The 12,759-nt window shown below is 60.0% G+C and overlaps 1 protein-coding gene across 2 annotated transcripts in view; it reads right to left on the reverse strand.

Annotated features, from left to right (window-relative positions):
* AGAP3 (ArfGAP with GTPase domain, ankyrin repeat and PH domain 3) overlaps positions 1–11,722 on the reverse strand; it is a 109,581-nt gene extending 97,859 nt beyond the window's left edge. For both annotated transcript variants that reach the window (XM_071559584.1, XM_071559585.1), the window contains exon 1: positions 11,326–11,722. In XM_071559584.1, coding sequence (XP_071415685.1) covers positions 11,326–11,605 — 280 coding nt within the window. In that variant the 5' untranslated portion in view covers positions 11,606–11,722. The remainder of the gene's footprint in view (positions 1–11,325) is intronic.
* Between the last annotated feature and the right edge of the window lie 1,037 nt (positions 11,723–12,759).

Below are 12,759 nucleotides of genomic sequence, written 5' to 3' on the forward strand. Positions count from 1 at the left end.
GCAATTCTTCTGTCCTCCTTGTTCTCCTCCTGGTTCTCTACAGCTTCTTTCACCAGCCTCAGACAGACCATCCTCACTGTCCGCCTTCAGTGTTGCTGTTTTTCAGGAGTCTCACATGGCTGTGCCCATAGCACCTTCTCTTCTCCCTCCACACTTCCTCCAGCCAGCCTCATGCTTTCATTTAACACCAGCCCTCAGCTCTGGGTGATGATTCATAGTTCTGCCTTTCTATTCCTGGACTGTCTCCTGTCCAAAATGAAGTCTCAGCTTCTTTTCCCCTCCAGCATTTCAAGTGTGCACCCACAAGCCCGAGGTACACATGATTAAAGAGAGCTGGTGCTAATCCCAGCTTTGTCCCCTCTCCCCTCAAGCCCTCGCTGCTCGGGGCCCGGGGACACCGCTCAGATCCTGTCTGGGACTTGAGGACATGACTCAGACAGTAAGAGGTCATGGATCTTCCTCTCTCTCTCTCTCTCTCCTCTGTTCTCCTCATGCTGGCTGTCCCTAAACCCCTGCAGAGCACCACAAGCTCCAGTACCCTGGAACATGCCTTGTGCCCTGGCCATGCAGCCAAAGGCCCCCAATGTCACTCTGCATTGACCATTGTCACCCCTTTGCCCAAAATTAGCCTATAAACCATACAATACGGTCTCATCCCTACTCAGCCAGAACACTGATGCTGTTGGAATCATTTCCCAACCTCTCTCTTCAGCAGGCCAGCACTCCCTCTGAATCCCCCTCCAGGTCCTCCTCTCCTGTCACGTCAACCATGAGCTGCATGTCTTCCCCCTCCCAAACGCCTCACTCCATAACAACCGTCCTTCCTCCACTGTCTCCCTCCCAAACCTGGCAGAAGCTCCAATTCCCAGCTGCTGAATTCCAGCAAACACCTCCCTGCTTCCTCCCGTTAGTGCTTCGTGCTGGAAAAGCTCTCTGTAAACCACTGAAACCACTTTATTCTCCTCTTCCAAAGAGCTCTTCAAAGCTCTCCCAAGCTCTGTGCCCACCAGAACACCCACACCACCCCAGGTGAGGTGGCTGCCCTGGGAGGACCACGTCCCAACACAGCCCCCACTGTGCCATGATCTCTGTGCTCCCCACGTGCTCATCAGCACCTGCCTCTCACCTTTAAATCAGCTCCAAGTCCCCATGGCAGGGCTGGCCCTGCCCTGTGCTCCCACAGCACCTTCTGCAGGAGGGACCCAACCAGGTGAGGCTCCAAGAGGCAACCACAGTGAAAAACCAGGAACGGGAGCAGCACCTCAGACACCGAATCACTTCCAAGCAGAAGGGGCACTGCACTGCCAGCCCTGCAGCCCCTGCCAGGGACAGCAGAAGCCTCAGGCACCCACCAGAGGCACAGCATCCTGCATGGGTGTGTGTGCTCCTCCAGCACAGCATCCTGCATGGATCTGTGTGTGTGTGCTCCTCCAGCACAGCATCCTGCATGGGTGTGTGTGCTCCTCCAGCACAGCATCCTGCATGGATGTGTGTTCTACCAGCACAGCATCCTGCATGGATCTGTGTGCTCCTCCAGCACAGCATCCTGCATGGATGTGTGTGTGTGCTCCTCCAGCACAGCATCCTGCATGGGTGTGTGTGTGTGCTCCTCCAGCACAGCATCCTGCATGGGTGTGTGTGCTCCTCCAGCACAGCATCCTGCATGGATGTGTGTGTGTGCTCCTCCAGCACAGCATCCTGCATGGACCTGTGTGTGTGTGCTCCTCCAGCACAGCATCCTGCATGGATCTGTGTGTGTGCTCCTCCAGCACAGCATCCTGCATGGATCTGTGTGTGTGCTCCTCCAGCACAGCATCCTGCATGGACCTGTGTGTGTGTGCTCCTCCAGCACAGCATCCTGCATGGATCTGTGTGTGTGCTCCTCCAGCACAGCATCCTGCATGGATCTGTGTGTGTGCTCCTCCAGCACAGCATCCTGCATGGATCTGTGTGTGTGCTCCTCCAGCACAACATCCTGCATGGATCTGTGTGTGTGCTCCTCCAGCACAGCATCCTGCATGGATCTGTGTGTGTGTGCTCCTCCAGCACAGCATCCTGCATGGGTGTGTGTGCTCCTCCAGCACAGCATCCTGCATGGGTGTGTGTGCTCCTCCAGCACAGCATCCTGCATGGATGTGTGTGCTCCTCCAGCTCTGCCCATCCATCTGGAGACCAGGCAGGGACGGCACTCGCCAGAGTCTGATCGTAGAGTCATGGAATGGTTTGTGTGGGAAAGGACCTTAAAACTCATCCAGTTCCACCCCCTGCCATGGGCAGGGACACCTTCCACTAGACCATGTTGCTTCAAGTCCCATCCAACCTGGTCTTGGACACATCCAAGGATGGGGCAGCCACAGCTGCTCTGGGCAACCTGTGCCAGGGCCTGCCCACCCTCACAGGGAGGGATTTCTCCCCAGTTTCCCACCACTGGCAGTGGGAAGCCATTCCCCCTTCTCCTTCACTCCAGGGCCATGTCCAGAATGCCCCACTGAAGGCCAAACCCCTTTTCACTACAACAGGAGTCACTGCTGGATAAATACCCAAAGGTGCCCCAAACTGAGAGCAGGAGTCAGTGCACACCAAGCCTGGTGTGAGAGCGAGTGTGGGGCAGACAGCCCATGCTGGCCACAGTGGGCTGGCCATCATGGCAATCTTGATTTGGCAGCTCCCAACCCCAGGATTCCAGCAGCAGCAGCAGGACCCAGCCAGGATTTCAGACACGGCAGCTGGGAGTGAGGCGCAGAGCCTCAAGGCCAGAGTGGATTTCATCACTGCAGATCACGTGGCCAGAACCAGAAGTCACACATGAGCCCAAGCAGGAATTCCCCAGTGACCACAGCCAGGACTGCCAGAGCAGAGATGCAGCCCCACAGCAGCCAGACACACGGCACAGATGGAAACATCCCTTGCCCTCCATGTGCCACGAGCTGGGGCACTCTGTTCTGTCTGGATATCTATTTCCTTGGGATTTGTGGGAATTCAGAGCAGCAGGGTTTGACTGGAACTGGACAGCAGGTCTGAAAGTCACTGGGGCAGGAGAGGTAAGCAGATACACAACAGGTCTTAATCACACAAACATCCTTCCAGTAAGGAAGCAGCTAAAATAATCTTGATTTTTAGCTTTCCTGCCCCAGAAGATTCCTTGCTGTCACTACAAACACTTCAGGAAATCCACCTGAATAAGCATGCACAGGCTTCATGCTCCCAGTGCTGCCTGGAGCTGCAGGTGGCAGCAGGAGTGAGACCACAGGTGCCTCTTCCATGCAGGACACTGCAGGCAGCAACACAAGTCATTGGAGGAAATTACTTGCAGGAAGTCTTGGAGGAAGATTAAAAAAAAAAAATTAAGATGCCAATGCAGGAAGGTGGAATAGGAGGAGAAAAGGGAGGTGTGCAATCAGAGCATCATGTCACTGCCAAGGTGACCATCAAGGTGCAGAGCTCTGGTCACAAGCTGGGACAGCTCTCAATTTCCAGTTCCCAGCAGCCAGACTTTTGTGTCAGCCCTTCAGCTCATGGGTAGTTGGTTCTCCAGACCCCCTGGCCACTGCCCACATCCTCCTCATGTCCACACCAACCAAGAGGGGATTTCAGCCCAAGGACTGCACCCCACTGCCCTGGGCACGAGAGAACCCAATATTCCCCAGGTGGGACAATTCCATGACAGCCAGCCTAGCTGGAAACACAATCTAGGGCCAGATCAGACATAATTTAAATCTAATTTGGCCACCCATACAAATACTCAAAGGTCTCTGTGCAGAAAGCAGGCACGCTCCGTCAGGAGCTCGGGGAAAGCTCCTGGAAGCGATGGAAGATCAGTGAGTGCCCAAGGCTGGCCCCACTCAGACTGCTCCCATTGGGTGCTCCCGGGCAGAGCCCAGTCACTCCACCCCAGGCACAGCAGGAATGCACGAGGGATCACCCCACAACCAAAGCAGAGGCAGGTCCGGGGACAGGGACACCACTGTCCCTGGTCCAGTAGAGGCCCACATCAGTGGGACAACACTGCCCAGAGTGCCAGTCAGTGCAGAGTCCCTAAGCTGGAAAGGGCTCTTTGCAACCAAACTGTGAAACTCCTGAGAAATTGGGAGTTTATGGTGGGACAAGGGAGGGCAGAGAGCCGCCAAGGACTGACATCACACTGACCCACAGTCAGTGCAAGGACACCAACCAACGTCTGGCCAAACACCCGGAGAGTGTCCTGGAACAGGCACCAGGACCCAGCTCCTCCCCAGGCACTGACTGTGTTGCTCCCACGGTCAGGAGATCCAGCACATGGAGCTTTGCTGTCAGCTCCCACACAGCTCGGACCAGCACAGCCCAGGTCCATTCTGACTCTTACCAAAAACCAGGTGCTCCAGCTGTAAGCTCAGTGAGGTGAGAGCTGCCCCTGGCAAAGGTGCCTCCAGATGAACTGGGCTACAACATAAAACTCCATAAAAACAGGAGATGTATTTGTCCAACTGTGCTACTCCAGCCAGCTTTGCCTCTGTCCCGCATTCCCAGGGGGCCAAGGTCTCCCATCACACTAGTACCAGCTCCAGGACTCTTCCCAGGAAGATCCTTCTGCTTATGCCACTCACACTGAGCAGCGCCAGCCCTGCCAACAACTCAGCCAGGCAAGGACACACACAGGGGTGCAGGACCCAGGGCTCTCCCTTGCCAGCAGGTATGGCAGCTCAGAAAGCATTTCCCACTGCCCTCAGGAATTTCTCCATGGAGTCTTTGCCCCAGGACTGTAGCACTCCCCACCCAAGCAACAGAGATGATGTGAACAGAACAGGAGACGGACCAAGGGCTGGAGCCCCTCTACTCTGGAGAGCTGGAAGTGTTCACTTGGAGAAGAGAAGGCTCCAGGGAGACCTGAAAGCCCCTTCCAGGGCCTAAAGGGGCTCCAGGAATGCTGGAGAGGGACTATGGACAAGAACCTGCATGGACAGGACAAGGGGAAATGGCTTCCCATTGCCAGAGGGCAGGGGTAGATGGGATATTGGGAAGAAATCCTTGGCTGTGAGAGTGGGGAGGCCCTAGCACAGGTTTCCCAGAGCAGCTGTGGCTGCCCCATCCCTGGAAGTGTCCAAGACCAGGTTGGACAGGGCTTGGAGTAACCTGGGACAGTGGAGGATGCCCCGACCATGGCAGCGGGATGGAATGAGATGATCTGTAACCCAAACCATTCTGTGGTTCTACAATTTGCCCAATCTACTTTTAACCATCACAGCACTTAATCTCCAGCAAATCTGGAGACCCCAGTGCCAGAGCAGCCCTGGCCTGCCCTGCACACAGAGGGGCAGCACCATCAGAGCTGTGCAGCTGCCCGGAATGCCCAGCTGTGGAGCAGGGATGTGCCAAAGGCTCTGGAGCTCACAGCTCCCCCTCCACAGCACCCCAGCACTGGGCCCTGCAGTTTCCCAGCCCTGGGGAACTCACAGGAACACATAAACAGGGCAATTCTGCAGAGGTCATGGAATTAGCAGGAAAAAGCTGGCTAAGCAGAACGCTCTCCTTCCCAAAGGGTGTAATTTACTCCAGGCTGATTCAGCGGCGTGAGGACATGGCCAGCCCTGCGTGTGGCCGGGAACGTGGGGGGCTCCAGCCAGGAGGATGCTCCTCACCTTCTTCCAGAGGATCCTGCATCAGTGGCAACTCCTGCCTACAAGTTTGCTTTGTGAATCAGCACATCAGGAGCCAGTTTGAAAAGATGTTGAGAAAGGATGGAGCATGGAGTTGAAAGACCTGTGCCAGAACTGAACAGAATGTTGAGGTTCAGGTAGTGTAACATCAGAAAGAGAGACAGCAAAGTGACCTCATTAACTGGTACAAGCAGCTTTAAATGTAAAAATACCAAGTATTAAAGGAGTCCTTCCTCAGAGAAAAACACAAAAAATAGCCAGGATGTTGGAGATGCCAATTGGAAGAGTGATGCCACTTATTGACAGCAGGATGAGTAATGATGGAGAAAAACTCCTGAGGCAGCCCAGGGCTGTGCCTGTACCTCAGAGAGGCCTTATGTTTAAGGCTAAAACCCTGACACGAAGTGTTCACACCAAAATTCTGGGATGGACTTTACACCAAGTGACCCAACAGCCCACACTCGTCTCACACCCAGCCAGAGCCAGGCCCTGGAGTGATGCAGAGCCAGCACTGGTACAGCCCCTGCCCAGCAGGGCAGATGTGGAGCTCTTGGAGAGCCAGGCTGCTCCAAGCTACCACAGACATTCTCCAGGGTTTCCCTCAGCCCCAGCCTCTGCCAGAGCAGCAAGAGCTGGAAACTGTAGAGGAATGCTTCCCCAAAGTAACCCTCCTTCTTCCACTGCAGAAAGGAACCCACACGGGTTTAGAGGCGTGTGGGAGGAGTGTGGAAGGACAATGAAGAGAAAAACACACTGGGTAAAACTCTGACGACAGAGATTCCTATTCCCTGGCTACCAAGTCCTCACCATGGCTCAAGCCCTCTCCAAGATCTCCCAAGGGAGCTGAGCTTTAGGTGGGCTGCAAGGCATGTGCACAACCATGACCATCAGGAAACAATTCCCATGACCTGGCAAAAGGTCTGTTGAGGGAATCTCACCAACTTATCATCTCCCTTCCACCTCTCCCTCCTGCTTTCACTGCTTCACATACCCAGAAGATTTCTGTAAAACCATCTTCTCAGCACTGCGCCATGATCCTCTTTCTCTGTTCCACCTTCCCAGTGCTCTCTTCCCTGTCTGTCCATCACCTTGTGCTGGCTCCTGCAGCCTGTCCTGTGTGTCCCTCAGGTAACGCCCTGCACGGGGGCATCACTTGCCCTCCTCGAACCCATGTTCTGGGCACTGCTCAAAGTTCACTTCTAGCTAAGAAATTAAGCACTGTGCAATTACTGTTTTAGTTACAAACTCTATTAACACGGTTCTGCTGTAGCCTGTCACAGAGTCACAGTGTTTGAGGTCACATTTATTGTGAGCAGGACCTGCACCAGCCCCAGGATGGTATCATTTTGCTTTATGCAGATATGAAATCTTTGATGGAGCTCAGCAGCTTGCAGCAGTCTCTGAGATTCGGCAAAGGAAGCAGCCTGGGATGAGGGAATGGCTTTTTTGCAAACCCCCTGAAAATCTGTCCAAATTTGGTGGTTAGAAATACTGAAAACCTCCAGGTGCTGCTGGCGACGCAGCTGACGCTGACGCTGGTGACCAGCCTGACCCACCGCCCCATCCTGATGCCCCACAGCCCCTCTGTCCCAGCCCCACATCCAGCCCCTCTGCCCCACCACCACAACCAGCCCCAGTGCCTCCATCACTACAGCCAGTCCCAGTGCCTCCATCACCACAGCCAGTCCCAGTGCCTCCATCACCACAGCCAGTCCCAGTGCCTCCATCACTACAGCCAGTCCCAGTGCCCCATCACCACAGCCAGTCCCAGTGCCCCCATCACCACAGCCAGTCCCAGTGCCCCCATCACCACAGCCAGCCCCAGTGCCCCCATCACCACAGCCAGTCCCAGTGCCCCCATCACCACAGCCAGTCCCAGTGCCCCCATCACCACAGCCAGCCCCAGTGCCCCCATCACCACAGCCAGCCCCAGTGCCCCCATCACCACAGCCAGTCCCAGTGCCCCCATCACCACAGCCAGCCCCAGTGCCCCCATCACCACAGCCAGCCCCTCTGTCCCATCACCACAGCCAGTCCCAGTGCCCCCATCACCACAGCCAGTCCCAGTGCCCCCATCACCACAGCCAGTCCCAGTGCCCCCATCACCACAGCCAGTCCCAGTGCCCCCATCACCACAGCCAGCCCCAGTGCCCCCATCACCACAGCCAGTCCCAGTGCCCCCATCACCACAGCCAGTCCCAGTGCCCCCATCACCACAGCCAGTCCCAGTGCCCCCATCACCACAGCCAGCCCCAGTGCCCCCATCACCACAGCCAGTCCCAGTGCCCCCATCACCACAGCCAGTCCCAGTGCCCCCATCACCACAGCCAGCCCCAGTGCCCCCATCACCACAGCCAGTCCCAGTGCCCCCATCACCACAGCCAGCCCCAGTGCCCCCATCACCACAGCCAGTCCCAGTGCCCCCATCACCACAGCCAGTCCCAGTGCCCCATCACCACAGCCAGCCCCAGTGCCCCACAGCTGCTCTGCCCCCAATGCCTCCCCCACTCCCCATTTCCCACAGTGCCTCTGTTCCCAATGCATCTCCCAGCCCCAGTTCCCCACAGCCCCTCTGCCCCCATCACCTCCAACCAAAGCTCCAGCTCAAGGAGGAGACCAAAACCGAGCAGTTTCCCTTTTCCCTTTCCTCCCATGGCAACACCACTAAGGCCAACCCGTGAGCAGTCACAGATGGCTCTTGACCCATCTTGGGCTCCAAATTCCTCACAAAAGGCTCAGTCTCCCAAGCCCAGGGGGCTGGCAGGGCTCTGGCTGCAGCAGCCCCTCAACACCCGCTCCACCTCCCTCCCTGGCAGCACCACACAGACACAGACACAGCCCCCCTGGGCTCTGTACAGCTCTGCCAATGCCTCTGGCTCTGCCGCCGGCACGGCTGTGACGGTGACACCTCCCCACTAACACCCCCACAGTCACACCCCCACGGGTGACACCAGCAGTTCCAGCCCCGGCAAGGGGTGGGCAGCTCATTCCCACCATCCCCACTGCAGTACAGCACTGCCCTGCCTTTTGCTTTTCAAAAATGAAGGAATTGCCTCCAGGAAAACAATCTGGCACGAGGACATAAGCAAGTCCTGCAAGACCCAGAGCTCAGTTTTAGGAAGTTGAATTTGAGATTTCACTGGCAACTTCCGTCAGATTTTTGGACCATGAGCCATCGTTCCGGTCACTGAGTCTGATCTTCAGATCTGGAACATCAACAAACAAATCCCTCTTACAGACATTTCTGCGTCAAGCCCCAAACCCACAGTTTAGAAGGAAATTCTCCTCCAGATCCAGGTGCTCCAGGGAATGATAACATCTCCAGTAAGGCTCTTCCAGCTGTTAATTATCCCGCTAACTCACTCACACACACCTGGTAACAGGTTGCAGGTAACTGTGTAATCACAGTGCACGTTTCACCGGGATCAGGATTTATCCCAGTGCTGGGGGGTAATTAGGGAATGCAGCCCAGATAATCTGTCGGATTCCTGATCCAAATCCACAGAAAAAGCCCAGGGGAGACAAGACAGAGCCGTGGCTGGAGCAAGCAAAGCCCCCAAGGACACACAGCCTCCAGCCTCATCCCGTGTCCCTGTGGACACCGGACAAGCCATGCCATGGCCAGGCACTGGGCACCCCCTTCGGGCCCCCTGGGTGCTCTGGGGAGCCCCGAGCGCCTGAGCAGTGACGAGAGCCGTGTGTGTGTGTTCACACCTTCCCCAGCAGCAGGAGCATCCACGCACCAGAGGAGTTGCTAAGAGACGCACTTGCCTCCCGCCAACGTGCCCAGCACCCCCTCCCGCAGCCGGGGGCGCAGGCAGGGACGCGCCAGCACCGGGGCGGCTCGGCGTCCCCACAGGGGGACAACGAGCACAAATACCGTGTCTGGGAGGGCTCTGCCCACCGAGTGACCCCGTGAGCACCTCAGGTGGGGGCCCGCGGGCAGCTTCTCTGCCCCACGGTGTGGGAATCACACGTAGCATCAGCCCATGTCACCAGTGACCTCAGGGCTCCCACCGCAGCCACCACCGCAGGCACAAACAAGGGAGAGCTGCAGGAGTCCCAGGGAAATGGACCAAGAATGGTCCTCCCCCACCAGCCCACCCCGAACCTCCAGAGGGACTGTGAGGATCAGCCACGCCAGCAGAGCCACTGCCGTGGCCTGTGCCAGGCCTGCACTCCCACCATCTCTGGCCAAGTCCCTTCCCTCCTCTCCTCAAATTCCATCAGTTCAACAGCTTTCCCTGGCTGGAGAACTCCACGGAGGTGCCAAAGCCCCTTCCTCTGATGAGTTTTACATCCGTCCTGTCCTGACCTCACCAAGCGTCCTTTGTCCTTGCACCACGAGGCCGATGAAAGAAATTCTGGGATTTACGTTCCCTGGACCACACAACCTTTTAGCCCTTTGTTAAGGTCCTTCTTCCTTCTCTCCTTTCCACAGAAATCCCCAAGGACTGAAATAGGGTGCAGACCTCTGGAGAGGTGCCCAGGCTGTGCCCCCTGCAGCGCCACCGCTCCTGCCGGAACCTCCACAGCAGGGTCACCACTCCCCAAACCACCGGGGTGCCCCTGCAGTGACATCCCTGGTGCGAGGCAGCAGGAGCAGAGCTGAGCATGCTGCCCATACTGCAGAGACAACAAAACCCACGGCAGGGAAACGGCAGTGCCTGGCGAGCACCGAGCCAGAGCGGAACTGCTCATGGGAGACCCGCGGCACCCGCAGCCCTGCGGCTTTCTGTGCCGGGGCATTGCCGGCCGCGGACACCTGGAGCTTTGGGCACACCGAGGGCACCGGGGCCTTTCACGTGGGGAGCTGCAAGAGCCTCCTGGTCCACTGTGGGCCTCAGCACGGCACGGTGAACCTTCCCCTCGGCTCCACTGCAACCCCTCACCCACGCCGGTTCCCCGGCTCCATCCCGGTCCCCCCGCTCCACTGCAGTCCCTCACCCATCCCGGCCTCCCTGTTCCATTGCAGCCCCTCGGCCCCACTGCAGTTCCGCGGCCCCGTCCCCTCCCCTCGCTGGCGGTTCCCGGGCTGCAGTTCTCTGCATTTCTAACGCTAACGGCCATGGGCACATCCCGCTCGCCGCCGATGCCGCGGCCGGAGCCCTCTCGGTGCCGGGGCCCGCTCGGTGCGGGACCCCCGCCCGGCCCCGCGCGCCGCTCCCGGCAGAGGCCGCGGGCGGAGCCCCCGGTGCTGCGCAGGCCCGGCCGCGACCACCACGGCGGCGGGGCCGGCCCGGGGCGGGGGCGGCTGCCGAGCGCGTCCCCCCCGCTCCCCCCGGCCCTGCCGGCCCCCGCAGCCCCGGCCCGGCCCCGCTGCCGCCGGCGGGGGGAGCGCCCGCAGGCCCCGGCCGCGCCCGGCCCCCTCGCCCCCCGCCCCGCCGCTGCAGGGCCCGGCCCGGCCCGATGGCGATGCCGCCCCGCGGGCAGGGCCGGGCCGGGCTCCGCCGGGCCCCGCAGGCGGCAGCGGGCGCAGGTGCAGCGGCGGCGGGGACAAAGGCGGCGGCGCGGCCGGCCCGGTTCGGTGCTCGGGGCCCGGTTCGAGGATCGGGGATCGGTTCGGTGCTCGAGGCCCGGTGCCCGATTCCTGGTGCCCGCCTCCGTGCCCGGTTCCCAGTGCCCGTCTCTCGGGTCGGTCCCGGTGCCCCGTGCCCGGTTCGGTGCCCCGTGCCCGGTGCCCGGTGCTCACCCTCGATGGAGATGACGTGCTCGCGGATCTGGCTCTGCAGCGCCAGGTCCTCCACGCGCTCGATGAGGTCGTAGATGGCGTAGATATTGGGGTGCACGGACTCGAAGCGCCCGATCTCGGCGCGGATCGCGGCCGAGTTGGAGAGCCCGAACTGAGGCGGGGGCGGCCCGCCGGGCTGCGGCCCCGAGGGCCCGGGCACGGGCACGGGCACCGGCCCGCCCGGCGCCGCCAGGCTCTGCTGCTGCCCGGGGCTCTGCCCGGCGCCGCCCGGGAAGTTCATGGCGGCGGCGGCGGCGGGGCCGGTCAGCGGGCTCCGGGCAGCGCCTGCATGGCCATCCGCGACTGCCGCGGCTCCGCCGGGCTCTGCCGCCGCCCCCGCCCGCCCCGAGCCCGCTCCGCCCCGCCGCGCCCCGCCCCGCCCGCGTCACCGGGACCGGCCCCGCGCCGGGCGGGAGGGGGGAGCGGGGAACGGGGAGCCGGGGCGGGGGGAACGGGCGGGGTTGAACGGGGAACGGGGAGCCAGGGCGGAGGCACCGCGAGTGGGGCAGTCACTGGCCGGCCCTGCCCCACGGGCATCCCCCCGCTGCCCGGGTCACGGCTCCGCTCCCTCGGCACCCAGCGGGCCCGTCCCGACGGCTCAGCCGCTGCTGTGCTGCCGCCCCTGCACGCGCCTCCCCCAGACCCCTCTGCCAGCCCCGTGGGGCACGACTGGGGTCCCCTGTGCCCGCCCAGGGACCCTCCCTGCCAGCCCGGGGACCCTCCGTGCCAGCCCTCCCTCCCAGCTGTCTTTTGGAGGTGATTTCATGGGTAATCCCCCCAAGGTCTTTAATGAAGCTGTGGAACACGGGCAGTCCCAAAGGTTCTTGGGTGCCCACCAGCTGCTGCCCCACCGTGGCGGGGTCCCCTCCCTGGGCAGCCCCTGCCCACAGGACCTGCTGCTGTTCCCTCGCTCAGGTGCTCAGCACAGGCTGCTCACGGTCTGGTGCAGGAATGGGACTGTCTGGGGGTCCATCGTGGTGATGAAACCATACAAGAACCATCTCGGGGGATACCTGTTGGGCAGGGGGCAACAACACCCCCCACACTGTGCCCACCCCTGAAACAGCCTGCGAGGGGTAACCAGAAGCACAGAAAGGCTCTGCCCAGGCTCTGGGCTTACAGCCCCAGCAGCACCACAGGAGCCAGAGGAGCTCACTGGGGACGAGCTGGCATCTTTGAAAAGGCTAAGAAATGTTTAAAAATGGGATCATAGGCCCTGGCACATTAAATGAGAAAGTGGAATTTGGAAGAGGAGGAAGGAATGGAAAAGCAGGCAGCTGAGAGCCAAGATTCCAACGGATTGCCCCCTTGACCCAGTGGGACCAGTGTCACAGTGGGCAGCAGTGCTCCAGATCCAGTGGGGCTCGGGGGGCAGCTGGGGGCTGGCTCCCACCC

The sequence above is a fragment of the Pithys albifrons genome, chromosome 7 (genome assembly GCF_047495875.1).
Source record: "Pithys albifrons albifrons isolate INPA30051 chromosome 7, PitAlb_v1, whole genome shotgun sequence".
In the NCBI taxonomy this organism is placed as follows: Eukaryota; Metazoa; Chordata; class Aves; order Passeriformes; family Thamnophilidae; genus Pithys; species Pithys albifrons.